Consider the following 25,120-nt stretch of genomic DNA (forward strand, 5'->3'; position numbering starts at 1 on the left):
GGAGGTATTTACTTAGACATCTAAAGAAATATTTTGGAAGCTGTTCTCAATGTGTAAATTGGAAATGAATTAGGAACACATACATTAGATTCACAAGTTAAATATAAGTGAAAATTTAGACTCTGGTCCACAAAAGTACAAAATTTTTCTTTAGTTCAAAATTCTTAAGCCTTTTCAGACTTACTCTGATAACAGAAGTTTGCGTCCCCCTTAATACTTAATAACTTACTTACTGTATTACACCCAGATCGTAAAACCATAGATTTCAAAGTAGATTTAATGAAAGCATTCAGGGATCATTAATTAGTTACCTCTCCGGTGGAAGCCATCTCACAACGCAGAATGGGGTCAGCATCCCTCAACCGGGGCCAGGAAAACATTGGAGCCTGTCAGAAATAATGGGGAGGAAAAATACGTGAGAGAAAGGTATAAAAGGAATAAGAGAGGATAAACATATTTAGTGAACCATCTCTCACAGGATTCATTTAGGCTATGGTAGACACATAAAAAATCTCCTTGGTCCAAGCATCTGACTTGAAAAATAGCTTTAAAACTCTGTTCCAAGAATTTCTTGAGCTCTTGGCCAAAAACTTGGGTTAAATAATCACAAATTATTTCTGTAAATAGGGCCCCTGTGACCAGTCTAGGCCAGTGTTTCTAATCTGGCCTACACATATTCTTATTGGAGTGATTTCAGACAAAGTCTACTGGGCATTGGTCTCCCCAAGCACAGAGTTCAAACACATTTTTTTCTTGGTAGGCTTTGGAAACATTCCTCTTCTTTTTCTGATCATTTGAACTTGCAACAGCCAACCATGCCAGTAATGTCTGTCTGTAAGCTGACTTCTGAGACATTAAACTGTTGTTGACACCTCTTAAAAAGCTTTGAAAAACATTCTGCTTGGGAACACTTTTGCCCAGAGCTTTCATGTGAACTAGAACATAGATAGGAGTGTTTCTTTTTCATTTATTTTATCAGTACAATTCACGAAGAACCAAATGCTTGTTTCTTGCATCTATCTGTTTGTCTAGCGTGGACTCTTCTTCCTTTGATTCTGGTACGCTTCCAAGTTATCCTGGGAGTTTTAGCTTGGGGTCATTTCACGAGGTCATCCTCAGTCAAGTTATACATTTCTGCACTCTCACTTTTCTGTGCTCTCATCTGTGGATGTCCACCCACCTTACTAGGCCTATGTTAAGATGGACTATAAAGAAGTCACTCTTCTTTAAAAAGTCAAGATTCATATACAATGATAATTAGGAAAGAAGTAAACGGGAAGATACAGTGCTTTCTGAAAAAAAGTGTATCTATCCATCAATACTGTTTTTAGTTGGATATTGTTTCATACACATATGTGTGTGTATATTTCTGTGTCTATGAATTCAGAAACATGAATTTGAAATGTATATATAGAATTTCCAGTGGAAAATATTTTTCAGGGCCTTCTACTTATTGGTCTATGTATTTTTTTACCTATGTATAATTCCCACTGAAAGCTTTAACAATTTATGTTGTGTCATAGTCTCCAGGAATAAAGTGCCACCCTTCCCCAATATAACAAGTGACATTCCATCTCAATGCACTATAAAATCCAAGTCATCCTAAATTATTAAGCTAAATAAGATTAATAAATATTTTTTGATTTATAGCTTCAACTTAAAGCTTCCACTATAAAAGTCAGAAGTCAGAGTCTCAGCTGTAACATAATTATGACTGAGGTCACTAGTACATGTAGGAATGGAAATATTTTGAAGACATCCAAAATATATAAATGTCACATAAATATAACACACAATATAAATTGATTCCATCAGATGCTTTTTCTAAAATATTCAAATATATTTATATAGTATCTCACTAATCCTCATGCTTGCCCTGTGAAGTAGTTAAAGGTCATAATTATAAATAATCTGTGCATGGGCATACTGAGGTAGCTAGAGGAGCACAATGGCTTTATTATTAAGGTATTATTAGAAATATAATACATCTATATTGGAATTTAGTGAGCAAATCTTAAACTTTTCTGGTCGATTTTCATAAAGGTGCCATCAATCTCATTCCCTTCATGGCACCACCGTGAACAGCAACCGCTATTTCAACTTTCAAGTGGAAAAATTATACTGCTGAAGAAAATGGGAACTAAGCAAGGTGGCCAAGGTAGTTAGAATTTAACCGACACCACAGGGTAACGCTTTTACAAGATCCATGCATTCCTGAAGTCCTGGCACAATTCCAAAGGGGCACAATTCAAGCCTTCTCCTAACAAAATATGTCCAGAATTTCTGTTTACCAACTAAACCGACACCACCATTATCAGTCGCATTAACATAGTTTATAATTCACTCAGCTAGTTGGTTTTGAAATTATGTAATTCTAAATGATTTTTTGTTATTTTTGAAATGGATAAAAAATCATATAAAGTTGCCTGCATTATCCAAAGGAAACATCGTAAATCCCTGGTCCAGCACTTTAGTTAGAAGGTTCATGAAGTAGCAAAATTATTTTTTTTACTTCTTTTTTAAAGTTTTTTTTAAGTAAGCCCCCAGTGTGGGGCTTGAACTTATGACCCCCAGATCAAGTCCCATGCTCTACTACTGACTAAGCCAGCCAGGCATCCCTCGAGATTATTTTTGATGAAAAATTGTTCCTTTAATTTCTTGAAACTTAAAAAAAAATGACTAATAGATTTTTTTAATGTTACCTTAATTGCAACATAGTCAGCAGGAATTATGGGATGGTCCAATGTGGGAAGAGGTTTCTCATCAATGCTCTCTCCAATCATCACCTTGGTGGCCACATCAATGAAGTCTACCCCCAGTGTCTTAGAAACAAAGGGGAAGGATCGAGAAGCTCTCAGGTTACACTCAATCACCTGGAGAGATAACAAAATTCAAAAAAAGAGAAAGGATGGTGAGAGCCAATAACAACATATTAACATTCTCCCTGGCACCTGGGTTCTAGCTGTTTTTCACTGGGGCCGGCTCTTCTTTTACCAGCCTCTTCCTTCTCTCCCCACTGCTTGCATTTTGTTAACCAGTTTCTTTTTAGTCGGTATCTTTGAATTCTGACTTTCTTACATCCACTTTCCACAACTTCATCCCCACACATTGCTGATAGATTTTAATGCAGAACTCAGATAATGCCACGTCCCTACAGAAAAGGCTTCACTGGGTTTCCACTGGCCATCAGATGAAAGTCTGGTCCTTGAAGGCTTTTTATTCTTTTGCCTCGATATATCTCTCTATGTTATCTTGTACCATTTCCCTGACCCCAATTTTATTTTCCAAGTTTGCCTTGCACTATTTCCCTAGAAAAATGATCTTGCTAAACTGAACTAGTCGCTATCTCCTAAAATGTGCCAAATTTTCTCTTAGATGTTCTATGTGTAATGTCCTCTCTACCTTCCTTTACTTGTCAAAATTCCAACCATTCTTTAAGATCCAGCTTAAAATACAAAATCTCCCTTGAAACCCACCCCAAACCAGGTATATGACACTCAAATACATGCTCAGGCACACACATGCACGTGTGTGTACGCACACACGCACACACACACAAACACACTAGTAGATATGCTCTCTCTGTTCTATGACGCCAATACCATGTATTTGTACATTCCTTCCAGCAGCTATTATATTCTAACTTATGTTATAGTTGTCTACAAAGTCATCTTCCCAGTCCTCGCCAAACTGAATATCTTTAAGAGCGAAGACCGTGGCTTATACAACTTTATTGCCACCATATGATTTCACATAGTAGATGCTGCTGAACCAATATTGGTTACTGATTGGTTACATTAAATAGCGACTAAATTAATGAAGACTAGTCTAGTTGATTTAACATTTTTTGTATGTAAATAGTATCTAAAACTTCAGTGTATACAATTTGTGACTATTGTACACATTCAGATAGTCATTGCATCCATCTCTACTGTGCTGCAGATGCCAGACAGCAATCCTCTTTCCAGTGGACCAGCGTGCTTTCCAGAACCGTGACGGACACAGGAGTGCCACCAAGAGCCTCTGCCTTCAGACAAGGCAGGCATCATATGCTGTGCAACAAGCCACACTCAGACATGAACAGCTGCAGGAGTCTCAGCTGCTCCGTCTGTGCTCACCAAGATTACCGGGGGGACACAGACCAACATAACCTAGCACAGCTTGGTGTCCTCTTAAGCACCTGGGCATTTCTTACCAAGACATCGTTTCCTTTGACAAGAAACTGGACGTTGAATGGGCCAGAGATGGCAAAAGCCTTTGCAATCTTTCGGGTAGCATCCTTCACCTAAATCAAAAGGACAATGACATAGAGCTAAAGAGCATACTTTGGTTAGAAAACGCCTCAGACTTAGATTTCTTTAATTTATCTTGACATAGAGCTACACCTCCACTAATAATGGTAACAGTCATAATGGCAATAATAATAATAATAATAATAACAATAATAGAAGCCACTAGCAGGCATCTATCAATAAAATAATAATACATACTAAATATTCATAACAAACGAGCGAGGAAAAGAACAAATAACTTTACAAAATTATCTTTCTGCCAAATGTCCCTATCTACCTGCCGTTGTATACTCTGGTTTTACTTTGAGGGCTAAATGGAATTCTTTCAGTCCAGTTGCTTCAGCACCAGAAACTGCAGTCCAAACTTCCTATCACCCCCCCAACCTACCTGCTAAGAAGAGCAGGCCCTGAAATTACACGGCACTGCAAAGAGACCAGAGACACTGCTTTGATGTGCTTTTCTGCTGCCCTGGACTCTACCTGGGTAGATAGTATGGTCAGAAAGAAATGACGTTTCCTTGCCGGGAAGCTCTGCATGTCACATAGATGAATCCCTACATCCAACCAGAGCCAGAAGGTACCCATGCAATGAGGGGCCACTGACAGCAAGAAACAAGAGCTCCTCATTCATTACTTTTACAAGAGTGATTTGACAACTTAGTTGGTCATAAAAGGGAGCAGAGTCCATGGCACATCAAACTGTGGGAGATCTGGAAAAATCTGAGTTCTTGAGGTCATTTATACCGACATGATCAACTAAAGCACACTTGAAATCCAGGGATGTTGTTCTCTTAGGCAGCTGGTGTTACAACACGCCCTGATACCTTCACATCTAGAACAAGGTAAGATCTTCAGAATCCAGCCCAAAGTACAGCCAGCCAGACAGGCTACCTAGATTTGGATGGCAGGATTATTGGTAAGACTCACTGAAAAAGCCAAGCCTGACCTAACATACCTAAAGAGTAAAGGAACATCCACATGAATTATTTAAGATGATGGTCTCTGAGACCGCCTAGGAGTGCATATTGAGTAGTGAGGCATCATTCCTGGGAAGGTCTTTAAAGCAATGGTTCCAAAAGAGAGGTTGAAAGAGACATGTCAGAAAGTGCTGATCTGAGATGAGGGTAAGTGTGGATATTGAAAACATAGGTTCCAAAATGTTCCTACATGATTGCTGCATACCTGCTTCTAATTGAGAAGCATAGCTTTATATGCTGCTCATCTAAGTGGCTCTCAAACATGAGAACCATCTGCAGCAGTGTTCTCCAGATGGGATCCATAGGTCCACAGCAACAACATCACTTGGGGACTTGTTAAAAATGCACATTTGGGGGCCCTGCTCAGAACTACTGAATCAGAAGCTAGGGATGGAGTCCAGCAATCTGTAGATTAGCAAGTTCCCCAGGATGTTATGACACCACTGAAGGTCAAGAACCACCACACTAGCACACAACCAAGTGGGCTCAAGAGGGCAGGAAGGAAATTATTATCTCTAAAACACCCAGCAGACTCAGAACAAGAAAATTCCCTTCATAATTACATTTTGCCTGGGGCATGTCCTACATTGCTACCTAGTTAAAAAAAAAATTTTTTTTATCTTTGCTTTTTCCCCTTCCACTTTTCTTGATAAATGATGACCTTTTCAATGGCTCCTTGGCTGATGGTTTGTGTGGGCAGCATCAGAGTAGCATCTCCTGAGTGGACACCTGCATCTTCCACATGTTCAGATATAGCATGGGAGATAACCTGGCCAAAAGAAGATTTTAGAAAGAGTTGTCAGGCACCTACTTCAATGAAGCTGCCTCCCACCTCCCCACCCACCCCATCCTAACAGATGCCTGGAGCATTGACCAGTTTCTTTTCGAGCCCTTGATGAGAGTAGTACATAGAGTCCCACATGTAGACATCACTGCCTCCCTGTGCAGTGACAGACTGCCTCCGGGGCAGCTGACAGCAGCTGAGCTGACCTCCCTCCTCCGTCGATTAGAATGGGTTCGAATCAGGAAAAGAAGACAACTGAACTGACTCAGGTTGACTTTTAAGAACGAATAGGAAACAGACCTGTACCTCTGAAACAAATAATACATTATATGTTAAAAAAAAAAAAAGAAGAAGAAGAAGAAGATGGTAGGAAGGGAAAAATGAAGGGGGGGAATCGGAGAGGGAGGGGAACCATGAGAGACTATGGACTCTGAAAAACAAACTGAGGGTTCTAGAGGCAAGGGGGTGGGGGGATGGGTTAGCCTGGTGATGGGTTTTAAAGAGGGCACGTTCTGCATGGAGCACTGGGTGTTATATGTAAACAATGAATCATGGTACACTACATCAAAAACTAATGATGTAATGTTTGGTGATTAACATAACATAATAAAATTAAATTAAAAAAAAAAAGAATGAGTAGGAAACTAAAGCATTTGGTAGGCACTGGAAGGATCTTTATCTTTTCCTTCCAGATTAGGTTTTAGACACTGGAAAAGAAACGATGGGAGAGGTAAATATCTAGCGAGGTGCATGTGTAACTTCGGTGGACCAGGAAGACTTAAGATCTGGAGCAAGAGATTTTTAAATTGAAATTTGAGAAAGGAGGGGAAGCAAGAAAAAAAATATCCTTATCTTCTCTTACAGGTAAGGAAACTAAGGCAAGATAAGAAGAAATAACCCAAGTGCATGTGATTACTGTATGGCCAAGTCAGATTTGAAGCCCTTATCTGTCACATTCCAAAGTTTATGGTCTCAATCACCATAACCTGAATGCTAACAGTATGTGTGTCTTTGGAAAATGATAAAGCTGACAGTCAACAGAGAATAATTGGGTAACTGTAAAAGACTTAAATAAATTACAGAGATAATTTGTTTATCAGATTTATAAATTACTTTAAAGCAGAGTGGCATTTGAGTCTCCTGCTGTCACTTACCAGCTCTGTGACCTGGGCAAGGTACTTTATCTACTCAGCCTTGGTTTCTGATAAGGCAGTACTAACCATGGTGTGGGTCTCATAGAATGTTTGTAAGGATAAGAGAGAACACATATACAGCGTCTGACATGGTATTTAGTGCATAGTAAGCATTCAAATTTTTTTATAGTGTCTAGAAAGGGGGAGGCAATACTCCCACCAGGCTCCAAAAAAAATCATAATACAGTTGATGTACTATGTCCATTTTGGAGTGTGACTATTTAAAAATTATGTGAATAACCTGGAATATTTCCAAAAGAAGGAGTCCAGGATGATAAGCAATGGTTGATGTCTGAGAGAAGCTTAGATTAAGAGCATATCCTAGCAAGTGGGAGCCAAATCAGGCCAACAGACCAGCATTATATTTGAAAAAACACAAACATTTCTAGGCTAGTCTTACATTCTCCACATTGACATTGGTATGCTCACATCCCTCTCATTTTATACCTGAGTCTCAAATACTTAAAATGTTGAAAAGGAGGAAAGATTAAACATATGCTCTACAATTCTGGAGGCCAGAAGGTCAGGAATGAAAAAATTCTAGGGAAGCAGACTTTACTTCAAAAGAAGGAATAAATGAGATGTTATTAGATATATCTATATAGCTATATAGCTATCTATATCTATCTATCTATCCATCTATCTATATATATATATATATGACATCTTTCAATCTGACAACTTTCTGTGCTCTGTATAACCAAAGTTGTTAAACAGAAAATAAGTGACCACTTTCTGGGGATGCTGTGAAGAAAATTCTCATCCTCTGGGGCGTGGGGTTGAAACAAATGATTTCTAAGGGTGCTTACACTCAGGATTATATGATTCTGTAGTAAGCAGTCATCACTGCTGTATGTTTACATATATACACACATATGTAAACAACCCTACTTTGAACTGTTAATCTGGAAGACAAAAAAGCCAAAAAGATTTAACATTTTAGTAGTGTTTTGAAGTATCTACAAAGTAGAAAATGAAGGACAGTTTTTTTTTTAATTTTTCATTAAAGCAAATAAAATGACACGGACTCCCTAAAACATAACTTCCTATATTTCAAGATAAATCATAAATACCTTATTAGTACAACTAGCAAACTAAAGGAAAGCATTCTTCACATTTTCATTTTTCCCTGAAGTTGGAGGCATTCATTGTACTAGCAATACAAGATGTGATTTGGTAAGCTAATTTTATGTTATTATCCTTATCTACCCTACTCTGTTTAGTTTTGTCTTTATTAACACAATAAAAAGGTGGAGGCTGGGAAATCAAGAGAGGAGAAAAACTAGGGATTCAATTAGGAACTTCAGAAAGACAAGTATTGGATGTTTTTATAATACTCATTGAAACATAAAAGGAAACCCACAGACAAAAGAAAATGAGAGAGAAAAATCTATTCAAAAAGAATGATGAGTACAGGATGATAATTAATTTTGAATATCATCAAAGAGAAATTCTAACAGTATGAAACTCAGGATATATGATACCCATGACACATCAACTAAATTGTTAGTGAATTTGAAAATTTTTTGGACTGAGCAACTCTTCCACTATTTTCAGAGACCTGTTTTGTAGAAATCATGACCTCTAGTCTGTGTTGTTTCAAAACTGCCAAGGCGGCGGGGGGCGGAGGGGGGGCGGAAAGAAACTTGATGGGAAGGCAGGGATCTCAGAGATGGGGATAAAGCACTTACTCTTCCACCTTTGCCAACAGCATCCATTTCCACTTCCCGGGCTCCCTCAATAAATTTTGTCAGCACCACTGGGTGTTCCTGTCATTGAGGTAAACAGAAGGGCAGAATCCTTAGCTGACGTTATGTGTATAGTGTCAAGTAAAAATTGCATACCTTAAGTAAATCCCAGTGTAATACTTGCAAAGACCTTAATGCTAAATGTACTACATAAAATCATTAGCTAATTTGTTGGGTAAGAACAAGGTCATTCTCTGCTTTCAGTGAGGCAGAGGGTCTTTCTTCAATCCTGAGTACTCAGTCAACTGAACATGAGTGCTAAAATTTCAAATAATAGACTTTTAAGTGAGTGAGAGGAAAGAGGGGGCTAAGGAGAAGGTCGAATGGGGAAGTTATGAATATTTATTTTATTTATAACTGTGTATTTTTCTTGGTTCGAGTTCTTTCTCTCTTTCTACACTCATCTTTTCCAAGTGCTGCAATTTCCTAAATTAGTTCTCTCTCCATGAGACTGTGAAAGAAATTAGGAGGAGAATCTCATTTTGTTTTGGTTTTGTTAGGTCAAAGATGGAATCCATTACTTGGAACTGACATGCCTTAAACCACTTTTAAAGCATGGCATTTGCAGCATTTCTCTTTATTAATCTTAAAAACATCCTTCCTTTCTCCGCTGTTTAAGACCGGTTTCCTTCTCAAAGTTCTCCCCATTCTCAGTTTCTTCATGACGGTGCAGTGATGCCCTCCACCCTGGGACCACTGCTTGCTTTTTCTAGGCGAAATGAAGCAGTTGACTGAAGAGTTCCAGGGTTCAGGAATCTCTTCTCCTCCGAGCCCCAGGCACCAGCAACCAGCACCACCTGCTTTCTTACCAGACCCTGCTTTTCCCTGTCTCTATGCCTCTCTCCCCTACATGCACTCCACCTTCTCTCCTCAGCTCTCTCATTTCAAGTCTCAAATCATGCTTCAAGACCTGGCACAAAAGCTACCTCCTCCCCTAAGCTTTCTCCAGACATCTCCTTTTCTTCCAAACACAAGCCCCTTTTGGCCACCATCATGGAGTTCACCCCGTACACATGTGTTAAATTTAATATATCTTATCTCCTTTAGTAGAACACTTGAAATTGAAAGGAATTTTGTGGAAAATTCAAAAGAACCAGTGTTTTATGCCATAAAGAAGCTTCTCTCTTCTATGAGGCAAGTTTCCGTATTTTCTTTTCTTCAAAAGCCTACTGGACATGCAACTGCTTATTAGCTAAGGGAAAAAAAAAAGATGCCTTTCCATCTCTGTTCCTTCTTCTTTAAATATCTGATATTTACTGTAGCAGGCCTACTGGAGCTGTGTTGAGACCTATATGGGATTTTTTTCTAATTTTTGATGATAATAGCATGATTTCAAAAAAAAAAAAAAAAAAGATAAAGTTTACCAGCTGTCTTAGCTTCTCTAGCCAAGCCTGAGACAGGGATCCTTGTTCAAGTGATTTATGGAGGGAGTTGGAAAAGCAGGATGGGGCAACAGGAAAAAGCTAGTATGTCTATGATCTCAGTGGAGACTAAATTTGGCTTTACCCCACAGGGGGCTCTGGAGGATGAACTGCAACACAGACTAAGTCCCACCTTGAGGCAAAGGTTACTCACTGTCTAGTGTTTTGAGGGTGGTGCTGAGGTGAGGGATCTTGCCTCCTTGTTGATGAAGCTCCCATTTGACTGAGAATAGTTACCCAGAGAAGAAGTACAGCTGGTAAGTGTTATCAGCTATCACTACAGTTAGGGACAAGTGCTTCCACAGGTAAAGGAATCTGAGTGGACCAACGACAGCATCCACCATCCTGGCCATTTGGACAAATCTTACCATGTTGAGAAAGAAAATCTCTTAATTTCAATCTTTCTGCAACATTATACATTGTTGGCCTTCTTAAGACACTTTCTGCCTTTGATATCCATAAACTACCTTTTCCTGCTTCTTTGTCAGGCTCCTTCATGGTTCTTCTACTCAGCCCTTAAATGCTGGTATCCCTCTTGTCTCTGTCTTAATTATTCCACTTCCTCTGTACTCTCTCCTTGGTGATTGCTTGATCCTCAAAACTCTAACTAAAATGATATGCTATTTATTTCCAAAACTATATGTACATCTCTATCGCTAGACATGACCTTGATTTTCAATTTAAAATCTGTATAACCCACTGCTTTTGAAGCATCTGCACTTGGATTTCTCACAGGTACCTTATACAAAAGGTCAAATATTAAATATATGATTTCCTTCTCTAAAATTTCTCCTTATTTTAAAATGGTTGATTTAGAATTAACTGGTTGAAAGGTTTACATTGTGTGTATAAGTAGGAAGAAAAGACAGCACAGGTTACCTATTTTAATAAATGGTACCACCACCCATCGAGCTGTCTAAGACAGAAGCTCAGGAGTCATCCTTTATCAATACACTTTTACCCTCCACCTCCACGCACTCACTAATTGCCTTCAGTGAACATTCTAAATATTCTAGAATACATGTACTTCTTTTTTATCTTTACTATCATTACTCTGCTCCAAGGTACTGTCATCTCTACCTGAGCTACAGCAATAGCCCCTAATGTTTTTCCATGAATGCAGTCTGGCCCCAAACTCATTATAACTGACAAGGTTCTCCTTATCTATTCCCTGCCTACTCTATCTACTCTTCTACCATGGAAGTGTCCTAGCCATATACTAAATACTTTATCAGTTTCTAGAAACTCCATTCTCTTTCTCAGCTTTGACCCTTTACCTGTGCTGTCCTTTCTTCCTACTCACACCCACAATGTAAATCTTTCAACCAGTGAATTCTAAATCAACCATTTTAAATTAATTTAAAAAGCCCTTCTTTAGGGATGGACCCCAATACATTGACACTCACCCTCAGCATCCTGTACTTTCTTATTGCAATGCTCATTATATTTTATTGTAATAATTTGAAGTCTGATGTCCCTAGTAAAGAGTCCTCTGTGAGAGCAGACTGTATCTCTCTTTGTATGAGTGTAGCCCCTGATACTGAGAACAATGCCATTATATAGCAGGTGCTAAACATGAATAAATACATAAATAGATGAATGATTGATGGGGTCTAATTTTATTCTAGATTCACTGAACTGAGTATCCCAGATTCTGCTGTGTTTTGAAGGGAACACTTGAATCAGAATGTACTCAATCAGGGACATCTCCATTATAAAACTTTGGTCCAGTAGGGGTTCTACCCATATGCTAGCAGAAAAATATGTTTTTAAAACTCTACTCTGAGTAGTTTAAAACTCTTCTATGTGGGATCCAGTGTCCCAGGCAGAAAAGAGAGGACACCTGCTTCCTTACTTACATGAGCACAGCTGGGTCTAACTACTGGTTTTTCAAAAGGGGAGCATGCCCAAATCCTTGGCAGGAAGTCAGATAGGGAAGAAGACAGTGTCTTGTTCCAGTCCACATTAATGAAAACTGGCTCCCTGGAGAGATTCCCTCCTCAGCAATCTGACTTTCACACAGGAATGAATTCAAAATCTACTTGGTTTTCTTTTTTTACACTCTTTGTTTCTCTCACCCTTTATCCTTATCCACTCTCTTCACTGACCCAATGTCCTGGGGAGCAACTACCATACAGAAGGGATGTCCTGCTTCATGAGCAGGAACAGTCCATGCTCGTTCTTCCTCTTTGAAATGTTCTGACTTCACTCTTTAGCTCCCTCCAAATTCCACTTGCCTAACATTAAACTCTTCTCTATGAGTTGTGCTCTCTCTCTTTAAACACACACACACACACACACACACACGCAGACCCAACAAGCTTTTGAAAGCTCTTAAAAGGAAAACATCACTTTCATCCTTTACAGTACGAGGTCTGCAGATCAATAACCTCACTGGGTAAATCTTAAATGGATCACACTGAGGTAATACCAAGGGAGAAGTAAAAGCTGAGGGCAATGGAGGAAGGTGGTTGAATCACCACAAAATTATAAACATTTTTATTAACTGACAAATGGAATGTACCAAAATGAAAAAAAGTCAAAAGGTGAGCAAAGGGGTTTACTATTAAAATTGCAGGGTTAACTAAGGCAAAGTCTCTCCAAGTGTGAGACTTAAAAACCAGGAAAGCCCTCACTGATACATGACAAGCTTGGCTGGGCAGTCCTTGAGGCTGGGAACCCCAGGGATAACTTGATCAGCATCTAACTTATGAACAAACCAAGGATGTTTATCCAGCCTAACTCCTGGAGTCTAAAACCAGGTCAACGTTGTGATCAAATATGTACTGGTCTTCTTCTTCTTCCACTAACCCTAAGGATCTAAACGCAATTAAATGCATTTGAGTTTTCTTATTCCCATATATAGGAGACTACCGGCTAGGGAGAGAAAAAAAAAATAAAGGGAAAACCATCCTAACATAGTGTGAAAATAAAAACATATGAAATAAGATAGCAATTAACAGAAGTAAAATCACCAGGAGGAAATTGGACACTACCTGAGACACTCTAGTGGCCTCCTCTAGGAAATTTTTCATCTCATCCTCAGAGAACACCACGTTCATGGCCGACCCACTGGAAAGGAGAAGAGGACAGGTCAGTTTCTTCCACCACTTTGGAAGAAAAGCATGCTAGACTTGATTGCTTCTCAGAACAGTTCCAGGCAATCTCTAGCTTCAGTCTGGACTGAGTAAGAAGATGCTTTTTCCTAAATTGAGTCTTTACTCCACTTAATCACCAGAACAATCAACCAAAATAAAGAGTCACCCAAGTTGGGGGTGAGAGCTGTGATGATGTCCAAAGAAAACCACGTAAATATAGAAATAGCAGTATCCCAAAGTTTGTCCTTTCTGATTTCAGGAAATCAGAATGAATCAAATCACTCAGCTGGTTCCAGGTAATTCTTAAACTTTAACAAAATTCATCCTAGGATCTAGCTATTCTTTTTTTTTTTTTTTTAAGATTTATTTATTTATTTGAGAGATAGAGGGGGGGGGGGGGGGGGGGGGGGGGGGGGGGGAGAGCAGAGGGGGAGGGGCAGAGGGAGAGAATCTCAAGCACACCCCCTGCTGAGTGTGGAGCCTGACACAGGACTTGATCTCAGGACTGTGAGATCATGACCTGAGCCAAAATCAAGAGTCAGACCCTTAACCGACTGAGCCACCCAGGTGCCCCAGGATCTAGCTATTCCTACCCTGTTCCTTCAGAGGTCATTGACAATGGCTGATTTTAACCCACAGGTCTGCTGTCAAAGCAGGTCATTCTACGACCAGCCAGGTCACAAAAGCACAATTTTTTTACGCAAATATAATGTACAGTATCTGACTGAAAAGTATTCAACTGTGTCCTTCTTATTAATTGCTTGACAAAGAATGCTGATTTCAATTTATGCTGAATTTTGATATTTTCAAAGTGAGATGGGAAGAAAGAAGGAGGCATAAGAAGAGGGAAAAAATAAGGAAGAAAAATACTACTTTCCACTTCTTTTTAAAAGTAGCATTCTTTATCTTTTCTACTCTATTACATATTTTTGCATAAAGAACCTTCAATGTCTTCATCTATTTAAGACAGGAAGGCTAAGTCAATAACATTGATAATTCACAGTATAGGAAACTGGAACAAAGAGACAGATTGCAGAGATGAGAAAGGAAGCACAAGAGTCAAAGCTGTTTTCTGCAACCCTCCCTTAAATGTCTGTGTGTTGTTTAAATTAACTTACATTAATACCTCAAAGAAGTATTATTTGATGGTGATTTACAAAAAATGTCATTTAAATAAAAAGGAAAGTTTTCCACCTCATTTCAAATTTTTCATTATTTTAAAGGATCCCATCTCAAATTCCATTTACACTTTCAAATTGTGCACAGCAAATTGTGTTTCTCTTATTATCCCCTGTTCAGTGAAGTCGTTCCTTACATGTGGTAACATCTGAAGAGAGTAAGTGATAATTCACAACTTCTCCTTTGATGATAGAACTTCGTTTCAAAGTTTAATATAAAAGATCCTCACTATCCCTGTCCCTCACCATTATAATTCATCTACTAAAAAATGTGATCTCAAAAACTCAAAAATTCAAACCAGAGGCACCATCGGAAGGTGCTGACAACAGTCAGAGATAAGCTGCCATTTCTGCTGACTCGAAAACAGATACTGGAAAGAGATGTCCCAGGTTTGTTCTGGTTTTGCTTTTTGGGTTTTTTAAATTGTTCTCTTCTCTAATGTAAAACTATCCTCCCTCAGTTTGGCAACAAGACGCCCTAAGCCATGCTTGTAAGATGGAGGACTGTGGACTCTTATTGCCACCCTCTGAAAGAAAAGCAGTAGGCTGAAGGACCGTGCATAGGTCCTCACTCTGGCCATGTTGGTCTGGGGACTGTGGACGGATTTACAACTTACTACACATCAAAGCCAAGTGCTATTAGCGTACAGCACGCCATTCTGTACCTCCTGATTTTTAAATCATTACCTTGGGAGAACAGTACATTACCTCAAAACATAGGAAGGTCTCAACAAGCAGGGGTAGCCCACAGACTTTGCAAATTCCACTGCTTCATTCTAATTAATAGAAACAACAACAAAAAAGGGCATGAATAGTTTAAAATACTCAATAGAACTGCAGAAAGGCATCTTCAGAACAAATGGTAACACAACTCTTTTTATTCTTTCTCTCAAAAGACACCATTAAAATGTAAATTGGACATTGAAACATGTAAAATTCCTAGTTTCTAATTGTAAATATCAATCAAGCTCTAAAATAGTTTGAATGTTTTTCATTGTCCGAATCTTAATGAGAATACTCTTAACAATTTATAACCAGCACTTAACTGCAATCATGGAAATACACCAACTTTAAAGTAAAGTCACTGAGCATAAGTGCCTTCTATCTGCCCTGAAGTTAACATCTGCAGTAGTTAACATTCAAGTTACAACTCTTCAAAAGCGAACATTAAAAACAGACAAGTGTTTCTCTCCTTACCAAAGTGTTAACAGCCTTCCAGGGTGCCTGAGCCACCTTCAGCTCATCCAAGACAGCTGAGAAGATGGAGCGATCCTCGGCCCTGTCGATCTGCAGAGGGCTCGTGCCCATGATCTTGACACCATTCTTGTACAGAGGGACTGCCAGATTGTTTGGAATCTGACCCCCAACTGAGATGATGCAGCCCCCACATGCCTGGACAAGACACCACAATATCAGCCTTTGGGGTCACTTCATGATGAATGAGCAACTGCTTCACATGTTGTGACCGTTTCATGTCTCCCATCAATAGGCAATATTAAGTTATGCCCCCAAAGAGATAAACAAACTTCATTCTTACTTTCCAGGCACTTACCTGCTAAAATCTATGTGAGAGTTCCATACAACTACATATGATTACCACGTCAGACTTCCACGCATCTACACATGAATGTGTGACACTGACGTGCATGACAATTAGAAAAAGGAAATCAAGACAATTAATATTTTCACCATGTACTCTACTGTAATCAAGTGCTGCTTGGACTACTGTTGTAATTTCCTAAATGGACATAGATCTTTCCTTCTAACCCTCACCTCTCCTGTTCCTCTCCACCCCAGCCCTTCACATTCAGATTAATCATCCTATGAATCTGATTCACCAAGTCACTCCTGTGTGAGTTGAAGCTTTGAGTTCTCCAAAGTTTCCCAATGCCTAAAGCACAAAGTGTAAGCTCATCACCATCAATAGGACAATGAAGAGTCTCCAGCCTTTTTTGTCACCATTCTTCTCAGCACCAAGAAGACCTCCCACTCAGTGTCCCCAACTATGTGCACTCCCACTAGCAAGCTTTCTGCCCACTTAACCTTACCCTGCCTTTGCTACTTCTCTCCTTTTTCCCTGTCCCTTATCTAAACTCCACCATCTCTACACTACAGTCCATTCTAAATCCTACCTCCCATTTTTACATCCTCTCTCCTTTACAGTTACCTTGGCTCTTGTCTACAGTACCCAGTAACAGATTTTAGTCCCTGTTTCCTTCCTATTTGCCCTACAAGCAGTGTCTGAATCTTTAACCTTAATCTCCTATTAGTAGTCAAAACTTCCAGATTTTTTTTTTAAAGATTTTATTTAGTTATTTGACAGAGACAGCGAGAGAGGGATCACCAAGCAGGAGGAGCTAGAGAGGGAAAAGCAGCCTCCCTGCTGAGCAGGGAACCTGATGTGGGACTCGATCCCAGGACACTGGGATCATGACCCGAGCTGAAGGCAGTCACTTAACGACTGAGCCACCCAGGCACCCCAAAACTTCCAGATTAAAAAAAAAAAAAAGAAGTTCCTTCCCATCTTAATTCCCTCTGTGAAAATCCCTCCAACATTCAGTCTTCATGTCTGTAAAATTAAAATAATATCTGTCTGCTTCACAAGGTCACTATATAAGTTAAATAAGAAAATAAACATTAAAGGCCTTACAAATTATAAGTGCATAAGTAAGACACTGTTATTAATATTGGAAAATATTATTATATCTGATAGACCATTGATCTTGGAATAATTTGTATTTGCCTTAATAACCTACTAATGAATATTGGAACTGCTGAAGTAATAGATATGTACCAAATGCATTTTATCATTATTTGAAATAATTCTGAAATAGTCTTAAAAAGGATAAAGCTTATTTCTCTTTGATGAGAGCAGTGAAAGTAGTGCCTAAGCAAACACCCTACAATTGAGTACTTAAATGCCTTGTGAACAGTATGGAAAACAATAATCCACAGTTCTGCATATTTATAAATGCACTTAAGCTGCTTTTATCATTTTTTATGTTCAATATACATCTTTGCAAAACCTTTAAGATTTATTCTTTGTACTATAATAATATTTTTATTTGTTTATTTTTAGTTTATTAGCAGAGTTAATACTTTAGAGGCTTAAAAACTAATTCTTCAATTAAATGCATACAAAGATTTCTTATGTGAAACACTTCAACGTAATTTCTAAAATTAAAAGAGAAGTATCAACCTGTGAGCAAAAATTGGGGTCCATTGCACTAAATGGGAGCTCAAAGTTGAGTGAAAAGTCTTTAATAAAAACACTAACATTTTTCAAAATGTTCTATGGAATTGCTTTTTATTTTTCAACAAATTAGCAACTTTCAAAACAGTAATAATATAAACTGCTACTATTCCTTAAGGATATTACTATTTGCCCTACACCATCTGTTTTGACCTTCACTGTATCCCTCTGAGGCAGTTATTACTCTCCCCATTTTACAGCTAAAGAAACTGAGGCTCGGTGAAGGTGAAATGACAGCCAGTATTAGAACTCAATTCTCCACACTGCAAAGCAGCTATGTTTAACTAATAAACCAAATCTTTGAATCTTAAGCTAACTCTATTTTTCTGCCTGATTTCAAGGGTAGTTACTGTTAGAGGTTGCAAGAAGAGCTATTTCTAAAACATTCTTTTTGAAAAGTGGTAGAAAAACATCCTCTGCAAAACCCCATTCTCATCATTGACTCCAGAAATAAAGATCATCCCTGGAAAGGCAAGTACATTCACAGGATGTTTTAGAGTAATGGTTGATGATGTAGTGTAGTTTTGCCCACACAGCAAAAGGAAGTCAGTACAAGAGAACATGTTTGTAGGATGAAGTTAATATAGGACAGTTTTGTGGAAGAATTCATCTTAAATTGGCCCCAACTGCAAGCACAGAACTAGCAGGGACTTAAGGAGAAGAACTTGGTTTCCCACATGGGTAAATGATCATTATCATAATCACTTAAGCCTAAGTAGTTTTAAATAACTCACTGACATAAAATATTCTAAAATTCAGATTTGTCTCACAGGTTTCTAAATACTTTAGGCTGAAAATAATTCCATCAGGGTCCCAAAGTTCCACTGACCTTACCTGGATTTGTTTGTATCTTTTTACTCAGTTTAGTTTCCTATTTTTTTTTAACTTAGTATCACTAAGCTAAGACAACACCACACAAGAATATTTCTGAAACAGAATTCAAGTGCAATCATACCACAAATGTATTTTTAGTACTTTGGTTTGTCCTTATTTTTATGGGCAAATTAAAAGCTATATTATAGACAGAATGCAAGAGAGAAAATATATCTTACTAACAGAAATAACACTTAATTCATTAAAAGTTGACCCTGATTTTTGTAATTTCGTGTATTATCTCTAATTTACAAAACTCTACTCTTTGTACATCTGTCTGTGAGATTGATTTATTATCTTTACTGTGCTTTATTATCTTAGTAACTCACATTTTAGTAAAACATTTTCAATACTTTAGGCAGACCCTTAAGATTATATTTAATTACAGTTAAATCAAATGCTAGGAATGAAACCCAATTCTAGTTTAGAGTCGCACAATCTCCAATGGGTTTTGTCTACATTAATCAATGTTTGTCATTCATTCATTTAACTCAAATTGTGTTACAGAGATGCCATTGCATATGTATATACATATAGCATTAGGTATATACAAATAGAACAATTACATCATTAATCAGAGTACATTTTTATGGGGTATGATCCAGTAAATTATTCACTATAAAATCAAGAAAAATTAAGAAGGACTCAAACTAGACAGGGACATCATAAGGTGTCAGGTATATTGCCTGGCATTTTTAGACTCAATCTGGTTTTTAATGAAGAAATTTAAAAAAAAAATGAGAAGTGGGTCTTATGTGGGTCCGGGATATAGAAGAAAATTAATGTTCATTTATATAACTTTTCAAACCATGAGATCAAGAGTGCATGCTCTACCGACTGAGCCAGCCTGCTTTACTCACAGGGCATGTCACTTTTCTGACACCCCCCCCTTTATGTTTTCTTTAGAAGTGCATCCTTATTGCCATGGGAATAGCATTGGTCCTGAACTAGACCAAGAGACCTATCATCCTATGTAGCTATGTACCTTATTGCCCTTCTAAAGTGACTCAAATGTGTGCTTTTGAGTAAGTTTAGATGTGCTTCCAATTTTCTGCAGATTTACTACTGAATGTCTCAGTGCCTTTAGCATTGCTAGGGACACCCACAGCTGGATTATGGCAGTCTCCTGGAGGTTGTGAGGAGATACACAGCAACCTCATAGAAGGAGACATACACACATATGTACATGTGTGTATGATATGTGAATATGTTTTTTTAACATTTCCTGTGGGATAGTCTAACAAATACATCAATGGAATATTGTTCTTATATTCTCCAATATGACATTTAAAAGTATCTTACATAGTAGCACTATAAATGCCAATCAGCTTCAAAGAAGGGCCAATTTATTTTTTACCATCATACTGAATTCAGTTATTATAAAAGGATCTCATTAATATCCATGTATAACCATATCCAAAGGCAGCTGTAGAAGTTTTTAAGCTTTCCTTAAACCATTTCATGGGGAAATAATTAATTATGTGTAAAATGCCCGCTGCAATTCCTTGCAATCCTTGTTAACATTTTTTAAACAATTATGTAATTTTTCATATATTTATGTTATGGGTCCCAGTTTTATTCTTTTTTTAAAAAGGATTTTATTTATTTATTTGACAGAGAGAAAGCGTGCGCACAAGCAGGGGGAGCAACAGGCAGAGAGAGAGAGAGGGAGAAACAGGCTCCCCAAGGAGCAGGGAGCCCAATGCGGGACTCGATCCCAGGACCCTGGGATCATGACCTGAGCCAAAAGCAGTCGCTTAACCAGCTGAGCCACCCAGGCACCCCTCCCAGTTTTATTCTAATGTTTTGAAGGTAGGGAGCTGGTTTTACACCTCCCCATCCTGCTGAACCTGGTATTTAAAAGGTATTCAAGATATATTTGTAGAACGCACTTGTTTTGATCCCCACCTGAAATGAATCTTAAGAAATTATTAGAAAAACCATGTCAGAGAGAAAAATAAAAATTCCTGTATATTCTACCCAGGGGTTCAATTTCATTATATCAGAAGATAAGTGGGTCAAGCCCAAATGGATAACTATGATGATCTATCCATCCTAAGTTTTTCTATTTTTCTTCACTGTAATAAAATCATCACATGTTCTAGCACTGAACTTTACACTTTCCAATGTGGTTTCAGCCACAAATCTCCTTATCTTCACAGTACCTGCATGTAGCACATATATACGCTCTTCTGGTTCATTAACCAAAAAAAAAAAAAAAAAAAAATAGAAACACAGAATTTAGGAAGTTTGCACAACTCAATGAATTGTCCAGTCAAAACTTGAACTTAAGTACTGTGGTCCTAATTCAGTATTTTTTTTCCCTAAGTGAGCATATTTTATACACAAGGATGATTCTCCATAGTAGGGAATTAACTGTAATGACATCAAAGACACAACCACTAGACATCACTCTGAAATCTTCCAGCAGTTATTTTTTTTAACTGTAAGATATGTCAACTTGTCCTATAGACTTACAGTAACCTGTGGTCATAAGAATCCAGAGTAAAGATATTCTCGATAATACTAGAGTGCGGGTGGAAGAAGAACTGTCAGAGAAAGCTAGAAAAGTACCGATATCGTTCAGAATGAACTCCGATCTTAGACTGAAGACTGATGGCTTCATCTGATGGCACACAGAATTAACTGGTCATTTGTGAACAACCCCTCTGGGGACCATCCATTATTAAACCGCAACAACACAGAAACTAGAGAGAGGCGGCTTATTGTATGTCTAGATGATCAATTAAATCATTCTGCAAAATATTTTGGAGGGTTGTCTTGTACTAGCTAATATGTGTCTGGCACATGTTACCAAGAAGAGTTTTCAATCTAGCTGGAATGCTTAGAAAGAAAAAAATAATCTCTCTGTGCCAGGGCCTCAAGACTCTAAGGCTGGGATCATTTTTTTTAGAGTTTCACTACAAAATTAGACAGTGGGAGGCACTGCAGCTCTTTCCCCTAAGGGGAATTACAACATAAATCCATGTACATGTAGCTGCATCTATAAAGTATGCACTGCATATATTTTTCTTTTTTTTTCCTTTCTTTTCTTTCTTTTTCTTTTTTTTCTCTTTTTACCTCCTGATGGTAGATGTCTAGGATTCTCTCCAAAGACAACTCTTCAAAGTACAGTCTGTCACACTCATCAAAGTCTGTGCTCACGGTCTCAGGGTTGCAATTCACCACCACTGTCTTCTTGCCAAGCTGACGCAGTGTGCGGATGCTGGAGACAGCACACCAATCAAATTCCACACTGCTGCCTGTGGAGAGGGTGAGATTGGGAAGAGGGGTAAAAGAAACATGAAGTTACAACACAAAGAGCAGCAGAAAGCTATGGCTAAGGCTAAGGAAGCTAATCCCCTCTCATTGCAATTTTTAAGACTCCAAAATGTAAATTTCAGATCCGTTATGCACACTACAATAATAGTAGGAAAAACAGGGACTAATTAAACAACAATGACATGTTGGCTTATTTTGTATGCTAAATTCTGCAATAGGGAATCTCCATATTTGAAACATTCAAATTCAAAGTTAATGGGAGATCATTGTAACGATTTTTAAAAAACCCTCGTTTACGGAAAAGGACTCAAAGTGAACATACTGACCTCAGTACACAATAGTCAAGCTAGTGATCAGAATACTGGAGTTCTTGTTTTAGTTATTCCACTTACTCTGCTGTCTGAGGGCTAAACCCAATGATCCCTGAAGTGCCTTGGAGCTCTGACATATCTTGATTGACTGGAAAATCCTGTCCTTTCCAAGCATATCCTTTTAAGCTTGGCAAGGCCACCCCATGCAGAGTGAGTGACCTTCTAAAAAGTAATTTGAAGTACAATAATGGCATAAATACCTCAAAATATCACCTCTACTGGGATGCCACAGAACTGAAAGTCCTGGGATTTGTACTAATTCTTTGCATTAGGATTTTGTCTCCTAAAAATCCTTATCAGAACAATAATTATCCAAATATAGTAGCATGCCAATTTTCACTATCAATTAAGTATATACTTGATTATCAGCCTAGCTAGTCTTCCCTGAGTCCTAAGGTAAAGCAGAATTGTTACATAAATTAGGTAAAGTTTGAATAGGAAGGAAGAAAGGTCTACAGAAGAGAACGGCAGGTCCTAGTGGAAGTGTTCAGGCCATTTAGCCAAGAATAACTAAAGGGGTAAAGATATAAACACTTTCAACCTACTTCAATATTTGACCAAAGATTGCTGAAGTAGGAGATCCTGAAGCACTTGATTAATTGTAAAACCTAAAATAAACTATGTTTAAAGTAACAGAGTAAGACTACATACATTTTAAATTATGTATTTCATCATTTCCATACTAGAATAACTTGTGAGACTAAATGTTAAATACACTTGTTGAGAAATATCATTGTCTATTTAAATATATACTTTGTAACTGTAAATTATGATTATTATATTAATGTTATTAAATGTCTAATTTTAAGTGACTGGGTGAGGTGTAACAATTTCTGCTGAGAACATTTTAATTAAATTATATAATGCTCTGTCTATGCACCAATGATAAAAGCTCTTTGCGTTCGATATCAACAGAAGTCATATATTCACAGATCTCATCTACAAATGTAATTTCTGGTTGATATATGAAGTTCTTAAGCAAATCTAAATCTTTGCGTAAAACTGTGCCAGATGAGAAAAGGTCAAAGTGTAATTCATTCCCTAACCTCAGTGAGAGGCTCAATTTAGTTCATGAAGATAAAAACATAAAAGGGGGGACATGGTGAAACAGGAGAAGGAATTACAGTTGAGACTTGCATCTGAGTCTCACTTCTACCATTTAATAGCCATATCAACTTGGGCTTTACCTATCTGAACCTCAGTTTCTTAATTTGCAAAATACTTATTATAACAGCATCTGTTTTCATAGTTCTTAGAATAATAGAATGAACATGTGTGAAAAGTACTATATGAACTATAAAGTCTTATGTAAATATAAGTTATCACTTTACCAATGTGATATGGACCACAGCCCAACACCATCATTCCATGGTCATCAAAATTGATATCATGCTCCTGAGAAGAAAAAAAAAAAAAGACACAGAAATTATTGTGTGTTATTCTTCAATCTAATTAAACTCTTTGTCCTGTCACTGAGTCTGTCTTTCTCATTCTTCCTCTTATTGACGTGTATCCTCTACTAGTCTCTGGGAACGCATAAGTATAACGTATAAGCTCTACTTAGTCACAAAAACTAAGTTCAATATTTTTTAATTAAATAGCCATGAGAATACACCATAATTGTATGTTCATGTAACTGTTATCCTTATTATATTTTTACTTGTTTGATTTCACCATCTTAAGGCAGTTCTGAAAAGATTGAGTATGGACAGACATTATCACATCTGACCCACATGATGTCATTTTTAATACAAGATTACTAGATAAACAAAAACACAAAAATTATATTCCCCCATTGTGGACCATTTACTAAATCTAGAGCTTTCTGCATATAGCAATTTGGCAGTTCTGACCTGACCATTGTAGGTAACATAGAGGTAGTTTGTTACTGATGGGTATTCTGCAGCCAGTGTATCGATCTGCAAGAGAAAATAAATAAATAAATAAATTGGGATTTTATTCCCTGTTGTATTTTTTTTGAAGAATAAAAAAATTGTGCTGTGTTCATATCCCTTTAATGCCTCTTACTATCAGATACAAAGACAGATAAAAAGGTAGGTACAATTCAATTACTTTCTAATTCTGAAAATGAGATTGGGTGGAGGAACAATGATATAATCTAGTTATCATTTGAGCAATAAATAACAATACACACCCCAGAGCATCACTGATTGATTACAGCAGTACTTTTCATGTACATAGCAAAATGGTCAGTCAACTCGTTACCAGGAAGATTTACCCAGATAGCTATCTAAAGCAGCTCAAATCAGAGCAAAATGACCTATATGTAAGAATGTCTTTGGTTTGCAAATTAATGCATAGGATTTAAGTTACCTATGGCACTGAGCAATGAGATGACACAAATACCTTAAAGCATGGGGAAGAGGGGAAGGGGACAGGTCTCATTGAACATATTTGGAAAAAGTAAATCAATTCAGTTCTCTAAGGCCAGGAGCTCAGCTTAGTGAGCAAGAATTCAGGGCCAACAGGGCAGGCTAGTGTAAGGCAGGTGAGAAGGAAGAAAGATAATTGCTGACTAGAATATATTCAGCATCAAACCTGAGACCAAAGGCTATGCATCTGCCACCTGAGCACGTGGAGAAAAGTCAATGATTCTAAAGGACAAAAACCAGCTGGTGGTACTTTAAGC

At 37.8% G+C, this 25,120-nt stretch overlaps 1 protein-coding gene across 1 annotated transcript in view; it reads right to left on the bottom strand.

Annotated features, from left to right (window-relative positions):
* CPS1 (carbamoyl-phosphate synthase 1) overlaps positions 1 to 25,120 on the bottom strand; it is a 122,325-nt gene that overhangs the window by 15,208 nt on the left and 81,997 nt on the right. The window contains exons 23-33 of the mRNA XM_032403000.1: positions 24,324 to 24,389; positions 23,802 to 23,865; positions 21,899 to 22,080; positions 15,889 to 16,083; positions 15,400 to 15,467; positions 13,412 to 13,487; positions 8,938 to 9,015; positions 5,931 to 6,038; positions 4,196 to 4,285; positions 2,703 to 2,873; positions 312 to 386 (exon numbers count right to left, since the gene is read on the bottom strand). Of these exons, the coding sequence (XP_032258891.1) occupies positions 312 to 386; positions 2,703 to 2,873; positions 4,196 to 4,285; positions 5,931 to 6,038; positions 8,938 to 9,015; positions 13,412 to 13,487; positions 15,400 to 15,467; positions 15,889 to 16,083; positions 21,899 to 22,080; positions 23,802 to 23,865; positions 24,324 to 24,389 (1,173 nt within the window). The remainder of the gene's footprint in view (positions 1 to 311; positions 387 to 2,702; positions 2,874 to 4,195; positions 4,286 to 5,930; positions 6,039 to 8,937; positions 9,016 to 13,411; positions 13,488 to 15,399; positions 15,468 to 15,888; positions 16,084 to 21,898; positions 22,081 to 23,801; positions 23,866 to 24,323; positions 24,390 to 25,120) is intronic.

Source organism: Phoca vitulina, unplaced genomic scaffold (genome assembly GCF_004348235.1).
Source record: "Phoca vitulina isolate PV1807 unplaced genomic scaffold, GSC_HSeal_1.0 scaffold1, whole genome shotgun sequence".
In the NCBI taxonomy this organism is placed as follows: domain Eukaryota; kingdom Metazoa; phylum Chordata; class Mammalia; order Carnivora; family Phocidae; genus Phoca; species Phoca vitulina.